This window comes from Stereum hirsutum (assembly GCF_000264905.1).
Source record: "Stereum hirsutum FP-91666 SS1 unplaced genomic scaffold STEHIscaffold_3, whole genome shotgun sequence".
Lineage (NCBI taxonomy): Eukaryota > Fungi > Basidiomycota > Agaricomycetes > Russulales > Stereaceae > Stereum > Stereum hirsutum.
The window spans coordinates 216,782-238,514 of record NW_006763133.1 but is presented as its reverse complement, the minus strand read 5'-3'; the positions used below and the strand labels follow the sequence as shown (position 1 = coordinate 238,514).

General features: G+C 51.3%; 4 protein-coding genes across 4 annotated transcripts in view; 3 read left to right on the top strand and 1 right to left on the bottom strand.

Annotated features, from left to right (window-relative positions):
* Positions 1–116, top strand: part of STEHIDRAFT_108228 (uncharacterized protein) — a gene marked incomplete at both ends in the record, with an annotated part of 7,589 nt that extends 7,473 nt beyond the window's left edge. The window contains one exon of the mRNA XM_007300630.1: positions 80–116. Coding sequence (XP_007300692.1) covers positions 80–116 — 37 coding nt within the window. The remainder of the gene's footprint in view (positions 1–79) is intronic.
* Positions 117–819: 703 nt separating this feature from the next.
* On the bottom strand, positions 820–2,826 carry STEHIDRAFT_51730 (uncharacterized protein; the record flags this gene model as incomplete). Its single annotated transcript, XM_007300427.1, has 7 exons — positions 820–955; positions 1,014–1,342; positions 1,398–1,514; positions 1,593–1,954; positions 2,016–2,332; positions 2,383–2,548; positions 2,604–2,826. The coding sequence occupies 7 exons, from the start codon at positions 2,824–2,826 to the stop codon at positions 820–822; spliced, it is 1,650 nt and encodes a 549-aa protein (XP_007300489.1).
* A 2,985-nt stretch (positions 2,827–5,811) lies between these two features.
* On the top strand, positions 5,812–7,918 carry STEHIDRAFT_108226 (uncharacterized protein; the record flags this gene model as incomplete). The annotated part of the gene is made up of 10 exons (XM_007300629.1): positions 5,812–5,836; positions 5,955–6,132; positions 6,247–6,338; positions 6,396–6,442; positions 6,566–6,646; positions 6,696–6,856; positions 6,890–7,028; positions 7,278–7,398; positions 7,430–7,457; positions 7,519–7,918. 10 exons carry the CDS (start codon positions 5,812–5,814, stop codon positions 7,916–7,918), a joined length of 1,272 nt encoding a protein of 423 aa, XP_007300691.1.
* Positions 7,919–8,867: 949 nt separating this feature from the next.
* STEHIDRAFT_165932 (FabD/lysophospholipase-like protein) lies at positions 8,868–11,242 on the top strand (the record flags this gene model as incomplete). Its single annotated transcript, XM_007300628.1, has 9 exons — positions 8,868–8,912; positions 9,022–9,480; positions 9,546–9,799; positions 9,851–10,350; positions 10,410–10,477; positions 10,539–10,790; positions 10,884–11,069; positions 11,135–11,148; positions 11,185–11,242. 9 exons carry the CDS (start codon positions 8,868–8,870, stop codon positions 11,240–11,242), a joined length of 1,836 nt encoding a protein of 611 aa, XP_007300690.1.
* Between the last annotated feature and the right edge of the window lie 10,491 nt (positions 11,243–21,733).

The window sequence follows — 21,733 nt, the reverse complement described above, 5'->3', positions numbered from 1 at the left end:
CCGAAGTCCCTCCGAGAGACTCGCTCCCTCCTTCGCGCCTCTTGAGACCATGCGTCCTACCGGCTTATCCCCCCTGTAGACTGAAGCAGGAGAAGAATGACTGGGTAGACAAATAAGATCATCGTGCAACAACGACTTGGCGGGTGATGCGAGGTGACATTGCAGGAGTGATGGCGAATGAGAATGACATATTGGAAGAGGGAAATAATGACGAGGAAAATAAAGAATGGGACGAGGTGTAATGAACGCTTCGTGCGAGTAAATGAGGGGGTACGGGACGGATATTGGCCTCGAGTGGTGGTAGCGAGGGGTTCCTAGTGAGGGGTCGGGTGTTAGAATGAGAAACCGCAGTCCATATGAAGGTGCGGGATTTGTGTCAATGAAGGGAGGGACGGGGAGTGCGTGGAGTCGACAACAAGGAGGATGCATCAATGTGATTGGCAGTTGAATAAACCTGGATGAGGCCTAAATGTCTGGGACTAAAGAGTCCTCATTAGACACAGAGCGAGCCGGAAGGAGAGCTGAATAATGAGGGATCCGGGCTTCAAAGGGAGTAAGACGACGGGGAGTAGGTCGATATATATCGGAGCCGGGCTCGACGACGAGGGAGTAGAAGGACTAGGTAGAGAGGAAAAACGCGTTAAGCGCCAGTCGGCGAGGAGATTGCACGGGCGTTCGACAAAGCGTTAAACGCCAATTGGACGCGCGGTGACAGCGCGGGCACGAGAGGAAAGTCGACGAACCGATGGTTGGTCTGCTCAAACTGTAACGGGAAGGTCCACGAGAAGGCAAACAAAGATCTGGGCGGGAAAGGTGATCTCATGAAAATGCACGAACAGGATGTTTTGCGAGTGTGCTAGCGGGTATCCTATGAGGATGTTTCCCCCGCTTGTACAAGGATTCGACCAACACCCTGTTCCTGATGGTGATAACCTCATCCAAGTAGAAATGATACCTGTACATGTTGCACGGTCAGTGGGGGTGTGCGGTCATGTAACGAAGCAAGCAATTACCGTTCAGTAGTCATCTCGCGGACCAACCGTTGAAAACCCCCAAACCATCTGTTGACCTGCTCCGCTACAGAAGAGTTAAACAACCATTCCCCGTCCGTGGTCACGAGGTCTGGATAGCTGGCAGGATTGCAGTGCCGTTGACAGAAGTGGTCCTCCTCGTTGTGCTTGTGTATGGCATGAAAGACGTCAACAGGCAGGCCGACATTATCAAAGTAACCGTCTTGGGCAGCGTCAAGCGCGGCCACGAGATTGCAATTGTTATCGTAGAAAATATAGCAAGGCAGGCATCCAGGATATCTTTCGGTGTCGAAGACGTGCTTGAGCCACAGCTGAGCCGAGAGCGACATGAGAATTGTGTAGAGCAAAAAACGGCAAAACACGCACTATAACACCTATCACACCTTCAGAGCCGAAAAACGTCGCTCGTGACTTTATTACCCCGCAGCAAGACACGAACAGCTGCTCGTTATGCGTCCAGCGGCGATATATCCTTCCCTTATACTCCTCGACGTTGATGGGGCTCTCGTCATCGGGTTTGGAGCGTTTGTCTTTCGCTGCTCCAGGAGGTGGTGGCGATACATCGGAGTGGCCCAATGAAGCGGTGGATGTGGGTGGCTCCTCGGGCTCGGGAGGAAGAGAAGGAGGTTCATAGGCTCCCTGCCCGGCATCCCTGAGTTTTTTGGAGAGCAGTTGGAAAGCATTGCCCCGGCGCCTGTTGCGACGCTTGTTTCGTTCCCACGCACGATGGGAAGGATCTGTGCATGTGGCATGGGAAAGGGTGGCCGGGCGTATGCATCCTTCTACAGCGCATATACCCATCCTGTCTTGGTGGGAGGGACAGAAGCGATCTCGAGCGCCTGAAAGCCGTTGCTGGCAGTTAAGCACAGAGCAGCACGGATGTCCCACAGTCACGCCATCAGTGACACCAGCGGTAATGAACACTATCGAAAAGGGTGGATAGATATTAGCGGCCATCGGTATTCAAGAAACGCGAGAAACTACCTTTAGTACCGTCCGGTCGATCGAGAAATTTGCAGCAGTCGTCACAGGCGTGGTCCCACATCTCTTGTCCATCTCGTCGGATTCTGTCGTTACGAACACGGAGTGCGGCATCGTAACGAGTCTCCTGGGGACCTCCGTGGGGAAGATAGAGTACGACGTCACGCCGAGAATGATCGCGGAGGAGGGCATGTAGAAAGAAGGCGTCGAGAACGGCTTTGTAGCTAAGAAGGTCGGAAAGGTGTGATCGAATACGACTGGGTGATCCGGCGGGCGCAATTGCATAATTATAAACGGTAGCGATATTATTGGCCGACACTCTGCATGACCACATAAGAACATGATATCTTCGGCATATGAAGGTACGTACTGAGAGAGGGCCATCTCATTCTCGATGAAAAGACAAAAGTCACGATCAAAGTAGATGGTTTCCCGGACATGGAGATATTGCGGAATGCCTGGATAGTATTGACGGAGAGCAGATCCCTTCGCGGAGTCCGTGACGCTCCAATTGGGATGATACCGTGTGTTGCAACCTACGAAAAAAGGAGGTCGGTGGGCAGTGGGAAAGCACGATGGCGGATCGCTTACCACGACAATACAATGATGTGGACGTAACAGGCAAAACCCCCCGTTGTAGAGTGTAGAGTCTGCATGCGACGGGTATAGGTTCCCCGAGTGCTCTTTGGCAGCCGTCCCGAGGGCATTGAACGTATGGCGGATAAAAACATTCGGCACCTACAACGTCGTCTAAGAAGAGGTGGAAATGAAGCCATAAAGAAAGATAACTAACCGATCTTGTACTCTGGCCCATGCGTACGAAAGAGATTGTCGGCAGCTCGATGATAGTCAACAGCCTCTCCCAAGCTATCTAATTTGGGGAGTAGGATGGTCCAGCAAGCAGAGAGCGTCGCAACGTCGATTTTGAGAGCTGCACATAGAAACGATGCTACGTATTCGGGGAGAAGCTGATCGCGATTGCTCCTATGGGCGAGAGCAGTGTCAAGGACGGGGCGCAGTCTTTGCAGGAGAACAAGGAGAAGCTGGAATGTATCAGGGGAGAGGTGTTGTGAGAGCTCGGGATATAGCTCTATGCCCATATTAGAAAAACTCGACGGACTCGTTCCAAAGGAGGACGCGGCTGGGCCAGATCAAAGGCTTATATACGAAAATACATACCTGCCTGCATGATACGCTATCGATGGCGTTACGTACCTTGGTCCCTACACGTTTGCGCTCGCATACTTATATCGATATCGATAAGAGCGGAAGCATGTACAGCGAGAAAAAAACCAATGAGCCCACGGATGGCCGTATGAGTCGGATGGATCGGATTGTCAAACTCAAGATAGCTGACGGCTGATACGCCGGCTTGTGAGATCACCTAGCGAAATACATGGCACACGAGGGCATTGACAGAGGAAGCATTTACTACCAGCCTGGCAGTAGTGGCCTACTTTGGAAACCAGTGGTGATTGGGGGTGCATTCTGTTGGAGCGGTGGCAGCGGGGTTCAAACTCTCGCCGATGTGCTCTCATTAATCGCAAAATACGGGGTATGGTATCAGAAGAAGCAGACAGGTTCCCCGTAAGGATGACAGCGACCGTCAGTACAAGATTATTAGAGAGTGGAAGGGTTACTTATCCCATGACAGGAGAATCTGCCTAAGCGCACCGTATTGCTGCGAAACGGCTACAGGCGTAACCTCAAAGAATGACAACATCGTGTAAACATCGGGTCCTTCCTTTACCACAAATCATGGACTGACTGGGGAGCACTGTCTCCGCCAGTTGCCGGACCTTGCTTGAGGGGGTTCCGGCTGCGCTACAAAATGCACACCACAAGTGCAGCCTGGGAGTGGCCCGCTTTAAGAGAGTGTGTATTGCCTGGGAGAGCAATATTGGAGCAAGAAAACCGGGAGTGGCACCTAGTATTACCCCCGGACTACAATTCGTTGTAGTGGGACTACGCCACCATGTTTGGCTTTTTGGCATCCTTGGCATAATTACGGGGGTGTGAAGGACCTAGCAAGCAAGGTAACGCCACATTATTGAGTGATGAGCGCGTTTCTTGGGTAGCCTTCATTGCTCCGCGAGGAAATACGAGTGAAGCCGGAAGCTAATGAGGGAGGGGAAGAAATAGGTTGGAAATAGGAAACGTACTAAAAACCGCGGCATTTCTATGTGAGCCACATAAGTAAACCCGCTCAGGTTGACCGTCGAGTGTAGCGATACCTGAGGGGACAAGTCGGATGTTGGTGTCGTCGTACCAGCATTGGGCCCGTGACGGCGCGATTTACGGGTCATCTCTTTGGCGAGGAAAAAATTGTGACAGCACGATTTGCAGCGGCCGTCGTTCACGCAATCCTGGGCGCCAGGGCGTTCGCAACTCTTTTTTTTTTGCAAGGCGTTTGGGGACGTTTGATAGGCGAGGTAGAGGCGAGGGAATCGCCGGATTAAGTGCGGAGAGGTTGAGACAGTAGCGGAAGAGGCGGGAGGAGGTGGCGGCGGAGGACGAGGGGCCGTGGATATGGTCGGAGTTACCTTGCTTGAAGGTCCATCGACAACCCCGTAATCGCTCAGAATCGTCTCGGAAATAAACAACTACAAACATCTTATAAATGTGGCACCGGTGAGTGTGGCGTCTAAAAGTCCCCGGCGCCACTGGCAGCGTAGTGCTGAACAGCAGTGAGCTCAATGTGCAGGGAACGTCGCACTTGAATGTCATCGACCCTCATGGCAAGTCTTGTTCGATATGAATACCTTGTCACCAGTAGCGAGGCTTCGTAGTATCTGACTACTGCATCGAAGTTTAGATCAATCAACTTCTCCGCGGCAGGGGGCTTCGATGACGCTCAAGGCTTTCAAAAAGCCAGTCACACCTGGGCCTGTCGGGCACGGCGTACGCACTCCCATCACTGATGAAGGGCGTACCTTTGGTATGGAGCAGACCTGAAGTGCTTGCAGAATCTTCTCACCAAGCAAGGTGACTGCTGTCGAAGGTAGCGCTCCCCAGTACTAAGTAGGTGATAGTCACGATCGTCGGTCTCAGGATTCACCTCTTGGGATTGAACATCGAAATCAACGCGGAGTAGCCGAGAGCATTGGTCCAGCCAACGAACGAAAGAGCAAGGAGAGTGTTTCTTGAAGGTATGTGCTAGGCACTACGTGTCACCGTAGAGAGACGACGTGTAAGGTGGTGAGTAAGGAGATTGATGAGCAGTGAGTCAAAAAAAACGTACGTGCTGGTACCAAGGGCCGGCATAAGCTGGATTAAAGCGCCGGATACATAATGTAAGTAGGCGCAGTAAGAAAAGTGCGTTCGCACTGGGGGCAAACATCGTTGGACTGGAAGAGCGCGGCACGGGGCATGGGGGGAGGAGATAAGAGCGCGGCGCGTTTTACTAAGCAAAATTCTGCCTTCAATGGGAACGGGGAAGTGCTTGGAGGCAATGCACGGTTTCGGGCATTCTCGTGTGGTGTAAGCGGATGTGGCCCGAGCGGTCTCAAGGTCGCCATGTGTGTAGATACACGGCACACGAGACGAAGAATTAGCTGTCTCTTATATCCGAGCTCACAAGACAAAACGAGAGAGAATAGATGAAGCCATGAATTGCCTCAGGTAAGAAGCAGAGGTTGTGGTGTTGGGGTGGCGGTTGCCCAATTGGGCGGAGATTGAATTCTGGAGGGGAGACGTGTCAGACACGTGGGTCAACTTCGTTAAAGATGCAGAGCTTGTACAGATCGCTTTAGTCCATACTCAACATGGTTCACCTCTGGGCTTAGAAGAAGGGATATAAATGTACAGGGAGTCGGTACGAATAGGTGCGTTTATCGCTTTCGTTCGTCAAGAGCTGTGTGCTGACCGAACATTCCCCGGCGCCTCGTACTGACAGACTTGATGTTTTATACAAATATCAGAGACCATGTACTTATAGTCCAGGTCTTCATTATGCAATTCGTGACCAGCTTGACAGCAGTATCGGCGAGCAAAAAAACTGTATTCTGGCAATAGTCGAGAGTGTTCACCAAGTGTTCACAGCGGCGAGCGACTGGCAACGTGGCCAACAGTTCGGGATCGACACCACTGGGGCGCGAGCGAGTGTCCTTTGTTCGGGAGGGTGAGTCATACGGCCGTGGTGAGCGCATCTGAATACAAGGTGGACGGTGTGGAATGTCGCGCTGGAATAACAAGGTAGGCCAGCGGCTCGTTATTGTTGATTGGTGGGATTAAGTACGCGTTGGATCGAGGGCGCGAGTCAAGCTGGTAAGGCTCTTGAAAAACCGGTGATGATTATTCTGGCGTTTACGCGAGATTGGAAACCGCGTAAGTAGATGCGCGTCGATTTCGGTATGACTAACGTGGCGGTGGCGCCAATTTTAGCTTGTGGCGTCGACTTTGAGGAAGTCCGTGCGGCGGGGAATGGCGAAGTGAACCAGAAGATTCACCTTGAAGATCGCATCTTGAGAGCCGCGTCTTGAAGACCGTGTTTTGAAGCCGCTGTGAGTGATTTTCGATAACATTTGCTATCATTTTGACCTTATTTTTTTCAGCCACAGACACCAATTCCAGCTGAAAATACCTTTCGTGGGCGCCACACACCCTCTTCACTCAGCAACACGATCAAATTTTTGGTAAGTTTGCACTGGACAAGATATGGTCCTCTCTCTGACCCAAACCAAGGCGACCACAGCAATGGTTTTCCGAGTATGGGTGATCGTTTGCCCTAATATGTGGCGAACCCAGCCGGGTGCCAGACAACAGTGTATCAAGGCCTGCCAAGATTGGGCCCAGAAGAAGTGGGGTAATGCTGGGTTGACAGGTCGTATGATCACTGTTGAGCAGTAAGTCGAGTGTGGATTGATTGATACGTACAGGGCTGACCAGAGGCGTTGGCGAAAGGGTTGTGGGCTGCACCGGTCGGACACGAACCGCAGCCTGCATTACATAGGCGAGGTGTGGTTCAAAGGAGACCTCTGGGAGAGTACCCACGGAAGGTATTGGCACATACCTCCGGTAAGTGTTTTCCCACTCCCTGCAAAGTCGTTTTCTGAGGGTGTTATAGTACGTGGCTTCGTCGCGCTCGCCCACGGCTTCGTCGCGCTCGCCCATGGATTCGTCGCGCTGAGGATGTCTTTGCTTTGGCAGTTTTTCTTGGTGTTTTGCAGGGCTCCGCGCCCCATGTTTTCATATTGCTCTTCGTCCAACCATGTTTTGTTTCGCGTGTCTGTCGCTTTTCTTGTACTCTCCGTCCTGTTGAATCAGAATGCAATTGCTTTCCGTCGAGCCATATCCGAAGGTCTGCAACATGTTGTTCTTGTGGACGGGTTCCAGGTAGGTGGCGAGCTCGGAAAGTCAAGGTATTTACCACAATCTCATTATGATGGTACGTAAATACATCGCGGACGCTAACATAGGATTCGAGACCGTGCCTCCAGGCGAAACGTGCGGCGTCGAATAGGTAACTTCCAGTCGAACCAGCAACGTTATGCCAATCTGCCTCTAGGCAAATCGCGATCGTCGCAGGGCAGACCTCCAGGCAGACCGAGCTTGACAAGACTTTGCCTCCGAGCAAAACGAAGCCGAGGGGAGGTTGCCTCCAGACAAACGACGGTCAAAACCCGTCATGCCTCCAGGCATACGGAGGTCAAGACGTGTTTTGCCTCCAAGCGGGCGCAGTCGAGACACATTGTTCCTCCAGGCAGATGGAGCTCGAGGGTGTGATGCGATTTGCCTCCAGGCGAAAACGCGCACATACGACCAAGTCCCTCCAGACAGAGGACACCCCTTTGCGATTTGCCTGGAGGCACGGCCGGGTTTGCCGGACGCGCCAGGGACAAGGTCTCAGTGGGACGCTCGTTCACGGAGTGCCAGGAGTGCCAGGAGAAGCGAGCAGCGACGTCTAACCTGCGGTAGCGCGCTGTGGGACAGCAGCAGGGACGATGCGTGCAGAGAGCGGGCAACAGTGTCTAACCTGAGGTAGCACACTGAATAGACTGTAGCAGGGACAATGACGTGCAAAGAGCGTGCGGAGAAGTGTGCAGAGAAGTGTGCAAGGTGCGCGCAGAGGAGCAAGGGGCGAGAGGTACAGGGAGCGGTGTGGCACACAGGTGGGACTAGCAAACCCATGACACTCATAAGGGCACGTTATGAGGCTAAATATCGCCGAGGCAGTGGAAGGAGAAAGAAAGAGAAAGAAATACCATGACGAGAAGAGGATGAACTTACTAGTGACTTGCACCACATGTCGTCGCATGGGTAGCCAATACTTCAGTTCCCGTTAAACACCATTAAGCAGCGGCCGAGCCGTGTCTGTACGCGAGGATGCGGGGATAGGAGAACGCGGGAAGAGCGATAGGTGAACAAGGGCCATTTTGAGCAGCAGACGCGTCGCGCAATGAGACGAGCGAGAGAGGGTGAGTGAGCCGCTGAAACGTCGATGTTGCGCTCAGAAGCCGGCGTTTGAGCCAGGACACGAGAAAGAGAAATAGAGAAAAGAAAGGAGAGAGAGAGAGCGGCGGCTTGTATGTCGTTAGATGGCGAGGGAGCGGGAGGACGACATGGAAGAGCAGAGGAAGACACGCCTTGCGTCGTAAATTCCCAAGTAAGCAAGTCGCGATGAGCGCGCGGTGACGCTGGAAGGCACTGAAACCTCACTTCAAGAAGCGCAAGCGCCGCGGTCATTCATTCAGGTTATTGGATCTCACCTTGATCAAAGCTCCCAGCTTCGTGCTTCGTGCTTGATCAAAGCTTCAAGCTTCGTGCTTCGCGCTTCCAGCTTCTGCCATCAGACGTGAATGAAGGTCGTCCAGGATCGTCCTCTTCCTGATCGCATCGTTCGTCGCTTATTCATTCATGGCCGCATATGTTCCAGGCCGTGATGTGCCTTATGACGCATCCGTGCGTATGCATATGCTCCACTGTCATTCCTTATCTGCGGTTGCCATTCATGTAGCGTGGACATTTTGCCGGGCTTATTTGAGACCGCTTGCGTAATCCCAACAATCAGATTGCTCTCGGTCTATCTGGCATTCAAGCTCTCAGTGCTGACGAATCGAACTACGTAGAGACTCGTAGATCCGCTTTCGCTCCCTCTGCCTACAGCGACTATCTCTCTAATGTTCAAAGCACGCTTTCTTCCAACGTTACCCTTCCACACTACGTCACTTCTATTCTCTCATCGACCAACGTTTCTGCACTTCCGCGTCTTGGAATAGCGGCTTCTGGTGGAGGCTATCGTGCAACCATTGCGGGCGCTGGCGAGCTGAACGCACTGGACGGTAGAAACGCGACATCTGCTGAGGTCGGTACTGGTGGGTTGCTTCAGGCAGCGGATTATCTGGCAGGATTGAGCGGCGGTAGTTGGCTGGTCACGAGTTTGTCTCAAGCAGGGTTCCCGACGATCAGAGAGCTTGCTTTTGGTATTGGGGAATGGGGAGGATGGAACGCGTTGTTTGATATTCTTGAGGTGCCTGTGTTTACCCTTCAACGTTGTACAAGCCAGCTAACGGGGCATCATTATACCACATCAAGCCCGCAGACAATACCAGTTCCACATCTCAGTTCTTGCCGGGCGGTGTGAACGCTACAGAGGCAAACGAGATCGTTGTCGAACGAATTATCGATCTTATGAGTATCAAGTTTGGTGCAGGCTTTCCGGTTAGCTTCGCAGACTACTGGGCGTTCTCCCTCGCTTATCACTTTGTGAACGGCACTACACCCATGAACTTCTTCGATACCTCTCTCCCTCATGGTACCGAGCTTACATTCTCTAGTCTCATGAACATGTAAGTGTTACCGTCTCCTACTTCCGAACTTGCTCTGATGAGCCCGTACAGATCAAGCCTTCGATCCTTCTCACAACCATTCCCAATAATTACCATGCTCACCGAATCACCTAACGAAAACACCTCCAACATCGAAGCCGAGGAACTCATCCCCCTCACAAATACGCAATACGAGCTCACACCCTTCGAATTTGGCTCATTCGACACTGCGCTCTCCGCGTTTCTACCCACTCATCTCTTCGGAACGCGCTTCGCCTCCGGCATCCCTACCAACGCGTCACTCTGCGCACAGGATTTCGACACTGCGGCCTTTGCGTTCGGCATTTCGTCAAATATTTTCCCACAAGATAATGTTACCAGCGATATTTTCTTTGAAGCTCTGGGCACGCTGGCTACAGCGGTGAATGAGACATTCTTCGAGGACGGGAAGCAGGTCGGGTTGCAGGTGGACACTGCGAATGTCCCGAATCCGTTCACGGGCATGGGTAACGGCAATTATTTGGATGTGAATGAGACGATTCTACGAATGACGGACGGAGGAATCAATGGTGGTATGTGTTCGAGACCGATGTGGCCCATCTACTTTCTGACTGATAATAATTTACTGTAGAGATTACTCCTTATGCACCCCTGATTACACCGGCTCGTGCACTCGACATTATAATTGGTCTCGATAACGTTTGTGTTTTTATTATACTCATCTTACTCGGGCTCTCTGTAACCACTTTGTCATCTCCAGGAAGCTGACACGTCCGAGAACTATGCTGCTGGCTTGTCGCTTTCTTCCACCTTCAACCGGAGTCTTCTCGTTCCAAACTATCGCTTCCCCACCATCCCGTCTCCAGAGACTTTCGTGGAGGAAGGCCTTGACCTGCACACGACATTCTTTGGGTGTAATGATACGATTGTGCCACTGATCGTCTGGGTACCGAATTCGCCTCCGGTAGATGGTTCGACCGGAGTTACGAATACCACAACCGCTCAGCTACAGGTCCGTCGGCTCCTTCCCCCTTCGAAACTTTGCTGGCTTGGACTTGTTTTGCGGAGAATACGATACTGACACTCCCTCTGGCTCTGCTTGTAGTATAACTCCACGCAAATAGAATCGATGCTGGAAGGTGCTTCCGAGCTCATCTACCGCGGCTTCCCACCTAATGGAATGGCTCGTGATCCTGCTTTCCCGGCTTGTTTGGCTTGTGCGGTAGTCGATCGGGCAAGGGACAGGATGGGCGTGGGAAGGGATGGGGTGTGTGGCGAGTGTTTTGCCAGGGTCTGTCCATTCCTGCCATTTTGTGGATGTGTGCTGACGATATGTAATGGCTCACCATGGTATAGTATTGCTGGTTCCCGTAAGTTATAAGTAACTCATGTTCTTATGAGCTTAGTGGAAAATGTACGCATCCTTCTGCTTTAACGGGCGTTACTTCACTACAAATCATTTGAGCGATGCCTAATCCATGAGACGGACAAAGAATATCTCCTTGAGGGGAATGAAAGCGGGTTCGCTTCGGGCACCGGCCAAGTATTTTTGGTGCTGTCCCAAGGAGATCATAAAAAAGCTTATGGGAGTTGATATAAGTCGACATATCGGTGATTCAAGGTATTTTCTACAGCGCCACATCCTCGACGACATCTCTTCGCGGCATGGACAATCCTGGTTCAAGAGGGGATGGGCGCAGTCAGTTTAGGGCGGTTATCATCCGTCTTCCCCTTATACGATTCTTCCAGAGCGCAACAGGTATTTCCGTTTCGGTGGACCTAGCCATTGACGTATCAATGCTGGTTATGCCCGGAACGAACGATTGTAGTGTGGTCGCCGCGCCACAGTGGTGCCGAAAAGATTTGGTTCTATCGACCCAAGCCACGGGAATTGCTCCGGAGGTTCGTGCTTTAGATATCTTCTGTATCTATACCTTCGCTGACTATAGGCTCTTACATCCGGCAAGGTCAATCCGCCGCATCCCGTTAGAGAGAAACATCCGAGTATCAGACACAAAGTATCTGCCGGCTAATGAAAACACTCATCACTTCGTTGACACACGTTCAATACAGTGACTATGTTCACAAGCCGCACCTCCTTTCATTGCTCTTTGCCAATCCTTAGGCGTTGTTACGAAACTATCAGGTGCATACGGAATTCAGCGGCGTCCGTGGATCCGTTTTTGTCGACATCGAAATAGATTGCATTTTGGCCCTGGATGACCAGCGCCGTACGTGGTCACTCAATGGCAACAATTTTCTTCTTGGCCCGTGGGGTAAGTTCTCCTTTTGTCTAGTCAATGATTTACTTGGGGCGATGATGATCTTACTAGGGTGGATGATTTCCGTGCTGCGGTTGTTCCGCGTTCGTCGGGAGTGGTCTGAGCACCGAGGCGGATCATAGCTGAGCGCTGATCTTCGTCAGGGTGAAGACGCTTCATTTTGTCCTTGTTATGGAGGATGGCCAAATACCGTGGGCTCACGGAGGCTAAAAAGGGAGAAAATATCATCGAGCGGAACATCACACACAGATATATCCCATGTATGTTTCAGAGGTTGTAGTCTTGGTCGCGCGTTCCATGGTGCGTTGATTTACCGGCATCATTTATACTGCCATTCAAGCCGACACTTCCGCCCGGTTACTTTGCTACGATTGAAGTCGTTACATTCTTCTCCTGTCAAGCGCAAGATGTCCAGAGCTTATGATTATCTCCGTAATGGACGTGGATGTTCCTTACAGCGACTCTCATTCTCGTCTCATCGGTCCATTCATTGGTGGGAGAGCCCGAGTCCACGTACTCAAGATTCGATCACAACTTCACCGCTAACACAATCGCGAGGACTACGGACAGTATGTCCTATTTCTCACGATATCATTAGACTCATCGTGTCCGTCAATGGTTTCAACTATTTCCAATTCGAGCCGATGGTCTCTCTTTGCCGTGAAGCCTTCCACAGTCTGTTCTGCACATAGATACCATTCCTCTGTGGCAACAAAAACGTTTCTCCTACCTCAACGGTGGAGGCTGGAATACATTTGGGGAGGTCGGTATCTGAGGCCGTCAAGCCCTCAGAGCAACCGGAGAGGGAGGTTCTCCGATGATTCTATCCTGTAGACTAACTTCTCCTGTCTTCGAGAGATCTGGAGCCGCTCGGGATGTGGATGTGCCAAAGATTTCATGACCGAGTTCTGCGCTGAACTGGGAGCCCTCTCGGTTCACGCTGCGGTGTTCACTGAGAATAGACTCCTCCAGAAATCTACTGTTCGGCTATGACCTCATGCTTTCGTTTGGCGCAGATGACTCTGTCACTCACATGTTCGGAACACCGAAAACGCCGATCGTGCTCTGCGCAAGGACAATCTGCTGTGTTTTTTGTGGGTGGTGGATATATATGGGTCCACTCGTGTTAGTTTAGTAACCGGTCATGCGGTAGTATCATCTCGTCCACTAACATTCACATCACCTCCACCTCGATGAATGATATGATTATACGTTCAAACTCCCTTTCTTCGAAAGGAAATTGACTACAGAGAATGAAAGTTGAACGGCAATGACACGGCTGCTGCGCTGGCCGTGACGAGATGGCGGACAAACCAAGAGGGAAAGTAGAGGTTTACCTGACTCGTGATGTTACTGGACGCCCAGTAAGGTCGATTTCCAGTTCAAAGGACTATCTTGGTTATGGGCACTACATCGGCTTACTTCAATGACGTGAAGAAGCTACTATTCACCCACGCGTACGGAAGTTCCTCGCTCGGTCCGTTGGCCTTGATTAAAAGAGGACCGGTGCTCCCACCACCTTCTGTCTTTCATCAGCTTAATCCCGATATGATGACGAATATTCTCATGTACTATTGCGAGTGAGATTCGCGCGGGCCTTCCCCAGAAGTTACGCTATTGATGGCATCCCTCAATGCTCAGCCTAGCTGTAGTATGCACACTACCCAGAACAAACTAGTGTCCAATGCGTAGGATACACGGGTCATGCATGGGTTCGACCTAACACCGACCGCTATGTATTGCGATGGTATCTCCGACTTGCCCAGCACTCGAACTACGTTCAGTATCATTCACGTTCCAGAATAGTTTTCAATGCGAGTACTGCTGGGAAATAACAGGACATCCATCCATATATACCTTCCACGACCGTCCACTGTTTTTATCTTCGTCGACGTGTCTTGGCTGAATATGGCTGATCCCTTCACAGTCCCGATCAGACTGAGCGGGGTGGGAAGAAAGGACGGCATGTGCCGAAGTTCAAAGTTCAAAGTGGCTTACCGAATCGGGGCATCTCTGGTTTGTAGGTTTGTTCTGCTCGCATCCGTCATCGATCTTACTCGATCCGCCTGGCTATCCAACTGTTGAGCAAGGGCATTCTTCCTCACAAGCCTGTGACAGCGGGGAAGTATGCAGGTCTAATGTTATTTCATGAATCTTTGGCAAGCCCCCTTTAGAATATACTCACTCGCTCACTGGACATATACCTCCCCTTTTATCTTGGCAAAGAACTCCTGCCTACAAGGACTACAAGATTGGCTCTTTCAGTTTGTGTGAATACTCATCACGCGCCATACGAATGGTTTTTTTGGCCTACAAAACGAGACACATGGTGCCATCGTCTGCTGCATGCTCTCCCAATGATCTTCCGGATCATGCATACAGTCGTAGATCTCCACATGCCTCGCTCTCATCATATCTCCCTGTGTATCATGACCTGCCACAAAACTTATATGTCCGTAATCCTGGTTGACCTCTTGCTAGGTGACGGCGGACACAGGCATGAGCACGTGAGTCAGTGCTTGCGTCTCTTAACTCTGCCTTGGGTTCACCGGTACCACTGGACTCTAGTACCTTGTATCGTCAGAGGGATAGTATTAGTTTGGCCCTGCGGCTACTAGAGCTTCAACGTCCCACTGGAAATATGAGGTAAGTGTCACATACCTTTGTAACGGAGACAACAACACTTACCTAGACATATCATGATCCTTCATAGTATACACATGAATGAGTATACGATTCTGGAACCTTTCTGGGAAAGCCTTTGCTAGTGGCCGCTCGCAATTGTAGATCATGATGAATCATCCACCTAGGATCAGGTCTCAGGCTGTGTTCTTGCGACAAATTGTGATCGCCCTCGCCTCGGTGGTTTTGGTCTCTAGTCAGGCGCACGGCACGCATTGATCAATGTCATTGCCTGCTGCATAGTGCCGTCATGTTGGGATTTTGATGCCGGAAGGGGTTCTCCTGCAGTGTCTCAAGCTCTCCCATTCTAGGTAGTCGTCGAGAACCGGTCCCTTCATTTTAGGTGCGATAGAATATTCTGGGGTGTGGCGGATGTGAATAAAAACACCACAAAAAGATATGCGCTATGACTCCATCATATTCTCATTTTCCTGGTTCTGTTCAGTCGAGGGCATTACCTGTACTTTCCATTGTCGTATACATCATCCAAATTTCATATGCGTACTCAGTCTACCCATCATTTTCATGATCGCCTCAGAGCTCTGAAAGATGTGATCCACCTACTCCATATATTCTAGCATTAACAGCCAAAGCAATCCACTCAGCGTTGTTACGGTGACCAACTCGCCTCCTGTACCATGACTGTTTGCCGTCAATTGATTTCCTGTGGTCCCCAGTAGTGTCGGAGACGCAAGAGCAAGCTCGGTGAGCTCCGTAGGAAATAGTTTGCTGTTAGATGTGGGATACATCAGCGCGAAGTTGGACGTAGTGGACCCACTACGGTCATCTTTGTTCACATTCTTTACTATGCAGTGAACCGCTGGTGCAGCTCCTTTCGTGCGGTCCTGGAGTTTGTTGTATGGTTGATGGTGAGTAAAGGGTCTTCACGTACGAGTCATCTCATGGGCATTATTTTCTACGGTGATATTCCATCCCCGGCATCCGAGGAAGGTGGCCCTTGCCCATGGGAGATGCCGCTCGACGACTTCGTTCTGATCGTCGGCGTCAGCCGGAGTGATATGGTGAGGCCGTCGAGAACACTAGCGAGAAGACGCCTTATCTAGGCGTCATCGTGGTTGGGAAAGCAGAATATGGAAATTGGTGAGGTTGACGTCCACGACCGTCAAGGTCAGCCTCCCCGACACAAATTATCGCTGAGTTGTTGGACCACCTCTGGATATCCCCAGAACGGAGGCCACAGTGACTGTAAACCAGCTTCTGATGAGAATCTCCGGCTGACCCTGACTTTCCCTTACTTACTTTATCTCTCGCAAGGCTAGATCCAAGTTTTCTCGGCGCAGGAGAGAACTCCTTCGGTGATCGCGATTCGTATGTCCATCGGACTAACGGCCTCAGAAGAGCAGAGTCACGCCATGAGTGTCATCGTACAAGCGCCATGCATCGTCAGAATGGGTGGCGGTTTCGTACCAATCGTTTCAATCTAGCGGACAGTGAACCAGGTCAAGCCTACAGCTACCTCCGAGCGTGAACAAGCTTCTAGCGGGGTGGTGGTAAGAAGATGGAAAATTTACTGGTTTGGGGAGATGGAGGCTCGCTTACCACGTCACGGGCATGCATTGCAGGGTGCCACAGTGGACACATCCGAACGCCACACTCTCACATAACTTCTTCTGATTTGGCAAGTTAGAACATCTTGATTTCTTGTTGGTCCCAAGTCGTCCCGTGGATATGACGTCCTGATAGACCTGCTAAGGAACACCCTATCGGTGGTAACATTCCGCACCGCACATACGAAGCAGAGCATGCGCCCCGACGCCACAATCTATGCGCCTCCCGACGTGATGCGCTTTGAAGCTTGAAGATGAGACCCGATCTCGATACGTGTCGGAGCGTACGTACGCACGGAACGGGAACCTGCGTAGGCAGAACGATCAAGACTCTAAGTGCGATCAAGAATTTTATGACGGGGTGATTGGAAGCTTTATGTTAGCGTCTTCAAAGCGTTCGCGAACTTTCGTACCATGAATTGTGGTGTCGCTCAAGAGCCCAGAAGAGGAGCTCCCGGATATTCCGTCGTGAACAACGGCCCCCATGAAGGTAGGTTACCCACAAGTATTTCCGGATCGATGCGTCCACAGTGCAACGATAGACGTGTCCACATGTGAGCACTGTGGTATAAGACTCCGATGTGGATCGCTGGGCCACACATGAATGACGGGCACATGTGACTGTCTTTCGAGCATGCGTAGAGTGTGCAGATCGTCCTCCATGACGCGGTGGGTAAAAACGAGAGATAAGCCTGGCCCCTGATTGCAGGACGAGAAACATCAGAGTTGACTCTGTTCGAGGGACGCTGTCAATACAATACTGGTAGGCCTCCTCGTCCGTTTCGGCAGTCGAGTATACTTTCTCAAGTGCTAGTGCGCTCATGTCGGACCTCCAGCACACACAGCACCTTCCACTGCCGCTCATCCTCCTAGTTTCAGCCTCTTGAGCGCTATAGCAAAGAGCGCTGGCATCTTGGTTCAGGGCGATGCGACGGTGTCCGACTCTGGACGACGACGGATATGAACCCACGGACGCTGACGGGGGTACCGTGACGCAAAAGTGCGGGGAGCCGCATCAAAACCGCCTCAACGCATCAAAACTCGGTCGTATCCTCATCAACATTGAATATCGCATCAAAAAAAGAAGACGCGGAATAGGCTCGAGGCCGCAAGTGATATCGAAGCCCAGGGGCCACTGTCTTTCCTGTTCCTTGGAATTACGCCGAGGTTCTGACTCGTGGAGGACGCCTTTCAGCCACGGAGATTATGAGACAACGTTATATGCTGGATCAGAGTGGGTTTCGACAGGGAGTGACTGGCCTGTATAGATCGCGAACTGGATGAGATGGATGATGATCTCAGTGCTAGGATATGAGTGGATAGATGGGTGGCAAGGACGAAAAGATACCGTATCAGTGATTTACGATCGGTTCCGAGGGAGATTTGATGGGAACGAATCAAGTATTGTACGAAATATCATAGAGCAAGCAATGAGAATGAGAAAGATGGTCCGACTGTAGGAGCATCGAGGTCCTCGGCTTGTGCACGGCGGCAACTGCAAGCCAGCCAACTGAGACTGCGGACCCGATGGGACACCCGGAGAAGGCGACGACGATGTTAACACTCTCAGTCACGGCCTGGAATGCCATAAGAACCAAGGTGTGTAGCGAGGACACTGTCTGGTTACTATTTCGCTTCGCTGGCGATGATAATATTATGATACGAGACAGTAAGTAAGATCCTTGTGCGGTAACTTCCGTTACTACGCACCAGGAATCCACGGTATTACAAGGTATTCCACCAACGAAGAGGGTCGCACTAAGCGAACAACATAACGATCAGCAGGTTGCGGGCCTCAGGATATAGGCTTACCCACCGCTTATTCGAAGCCGCTCTGGAGAGTAGAGGGAGCCTCTTCGTGGCTCACCGCCTATATGTTGAGATGCTTGTCTGCTGGCGCAATACGGCGATCCCGAGATGTCTTCGAGTCTAAAACCACGATATGAGATCGTTAATCGGCAACCGCTAACCAGCTTGTTGTACCACGCACCGTTCCATGCTGGGATCTGCAGAACCGAGTGCGAGCACCGGTGTGGCCCACAGCGATGCATGCGCATGTGTCGAAGTCGACGAGGCATGAGGTCCCCGAGCCTGGCCATCAATACTTCAACGCGACCCTATGTGGGAGGCGAGAGACTAGCAGATTGAGTTGAGTATGGATCTGAAGGGAAGTTCGTAGGAGGAACGGATGGTGTCGCGTACCTTGGCCATGGGGGCTACGCCGGGCCAGGCATGCAAATCAACCTAGGCTCTGCTTATTTTGTAGATTTGCGATGCGCGGAATTAGGTGTTCTGTGTGTATGCTCCGTCGTGTATGCTGGTGTCCAGTTAATATCGTGAGCTAAGACACTAAGGATCGCACAGACGAATGCTCGAGGTATGGACGAAGAGTTGCAAGACATGTATAAACTGATCGAGCTAGACACCAAGAGGACCGACGAGACCAGGCCTACAAGGCTCTACCCAAGACCCGTTGGTAAGAAACCACTCCATCCCGAGGAAGCCACACGACTCTGAATCGGACTCGAGGAGCCTGGCCATAGACCGGATGCACAAAAGTAACCATGATCAGCAAATCCCAAGTTCATCGTGCTGTATAACGAATAGGGTAGAAAGGCCGAGAACAGGTTGATGCGGGTGTGTACTCGCTCAAGGAGGAAACCGAGTCGGAGAGGACCATGCTCCGTCTCGGCCTGAGTAGAGCAAAATCAAGTCGAACTCATGTACGAGATCCTTGAAGCAACATTCGAATCATCGAATCAGAGGGCACGTCTGTGACTTCCAATCGCAAGGCTCTAGATGTGTGGCCTCGACGGTACGTTTTTGAAAGGAGGTGTCGGTCTTTTGGTCGTCGTACGCTCGTAGCACGATGCCGCTGGTGGTGGATGGGGATGAACACGAACGGCGTCTGCGCTGATCATGCATCATGACTCGCGAACAGGGCTGACTAAGCAGACGCTTCCGTGTTCTTCCGAGTGGCGCTAACTCGGACATCTGCAAGGATGCCGCCACAATTGCCTCCCTCGCACTTCACCGTCCGGAAATCGCCATAAGTGACTTCCTCTTGGCACACGTTACCCTCGACTATTTATGCGACTTTACGGTTCGTTCTTCTCAAAAACGAAAACCATCACAGGACAAGCAACACGGACGATTCCAAAAAGGACACCTGCCGTCCGAGTCGTCGGTCACAGAACTCAACCGAACTCGAGCCACTCTATCACTGTTACTTATATCAGAGCATCAATATTACTCGTAACCAGTGACTGCTCGAGCCGAGCTCGAGATTAGGACGAGTGCCAGTGACCATCTATCCATCCATCCATCCATTCGATGTCCAGACAGGGTAGAGGGACCGTGGAACCGTCCAGACATTGTGACCGGCCATCCACTCCTCGCGTTCGACAACTTCCGAACAAATAGCGGAAGTAGAGTCACGATCCGCCGCGGCGCGCTCGATGTCTCGTGTGCGGAGAGTCAGAGTATAGGTATGGGTATGGGCAGCGCCCGCTCCTGTCAACGACATCGTTACGATGAGATGGGGAGGAATTACTGAACATGGCGACGGATCAAATGAATCACAGACATTCCGGAGATCAGGATCAGTGTCATACTATCGAGTTAGAGGGAGGGGAAGTGGGAGTGAGAGTGGATGGAACGTTCATAAAGCACTTACTTACTTACTTACTACTTACTAGTAAGCATCCATGACATTGACGGTCGAGTTGGAGAAAACAGAACAAAAAAAACCGTCCGGCTGCCGAAAATACTGACCGTCGATATTGATGGTGATCTGCATTGTCCTTGCAGCCTTAGAGACTCGTCCACTTCCCACCGTCCTGTCCTGCGAGCTAACCCGGCCTCGGACCATCGATATCATACTTCACATCCTGCGCAATAGTCTAGAGTACATAAATGATTCGGATTACTTATGTTTCTTCTCGTCGGTGTGAGGCTGGTTAGATAGACTTTCAGATTGGATGGGAGTGGGACTGTGACGTTGGAGCGATTCTGCCAGTGGATGGACGGACGAACGGGAGATGCTCGAGCGTATGTGTGCATTCGCCAGAAGTGGGTATGCACAATCGGATAGTGCTCGACAAGTATCTCTGTTCTCTGTGGACATGGACATCATACGTTCGCTTCAGCTCGATATAGACAACGACGACGAGGACGACGACGGACCTCCTACACAGTAGTACAAGTTGCGGTACAGTACAGTACAGTACACTACGCAAGTACTTTACATAACTCCGGATTAGACTCTCCTCTCCTCCCATCCCATCAAAAATCAATAAATCAGGAACTTAAACTAGGCGGTAGCTCATGAAGGCATCATGACGCAGACGATAGTGGACTGTGAAAGGTGAAACGATGGAAATGGGCGAACTGGGCGAAATGGGCGATTGTAACGGTGGACCGTGGTCGAGGGATAATGTAACAGCGGTCAAGGAACGATGGATAAAGGATATGGAAATGGAAATGGGAATGGTGACGAACGTTCAACGCTGGACGGGTAGACAGGTGGCGAGAGCCGGAACGCAGATCGTCGATACTGACATTGATACTGAGACAGAGAGTGACACCGGCTGCCGAGATAACTAGCCAAGCCAACCACCCAACCGCTACATAGACAACCAACTAATCGCAAGCAAGCTACTCTCCTCTAATCCACCCATCGCTGCACGACCATCCATCCAGGGCCGAACACAATACTAGATCGCTCGACGACCTCCAATTGCAATTATGAGGGCCAAGAGCGTAGATCGGGACAAAGAGAGCGCGATCGAGATATCCGAGTAGGTAGGTATCGGTGCGGTGCGGTGTAAGTACTTACTAGTACGAGGAAGCACCAACGAACGAATATGAATTTCCGTCGACGAAGAGGGACGGATGCCTGTGAGAGTGAGAGTCGAGGATGAACTTTGAGCAGGACCTGAACAGGGTCGTAACACATTAGTTTAGTTCAATTATTGTATATTGTATCCAGGTCATTTGAAGTCGAAGTCATGTCTGTTTTGATGTTCGTATACTTGCAAGGCCCATCACGCATAGCGGTCAACTCCGCTCGCGATCGTACATAGACGGAGGCGAATGAAGAAATGAAGAAGAATTGATGGGAATTGATGGGTACGGAGAACTATATTCATGTGAGTGATAGGCGGGGGGATATCTGGAATTGCCATGGACGCTAAGACGGTGAACTTGACTGAACACTGTCACGAACGGAGTTGGCGTTAGAGCACAGGATCGAAGGATCAAAGTGAAGCGCTGATGGGATGCGAGTCGGGGTGCGGGAGCTAGACGATGTCTATTCTAACAAGCAAAGACCGTGGTGTTCGCTGTGTTACGTTAACCGAGCGTCTCAGGGGAAAAGCAGTGATCAGCTCAAAAGACCGAGTGCGGCAGTTTTCGAGCGTTGT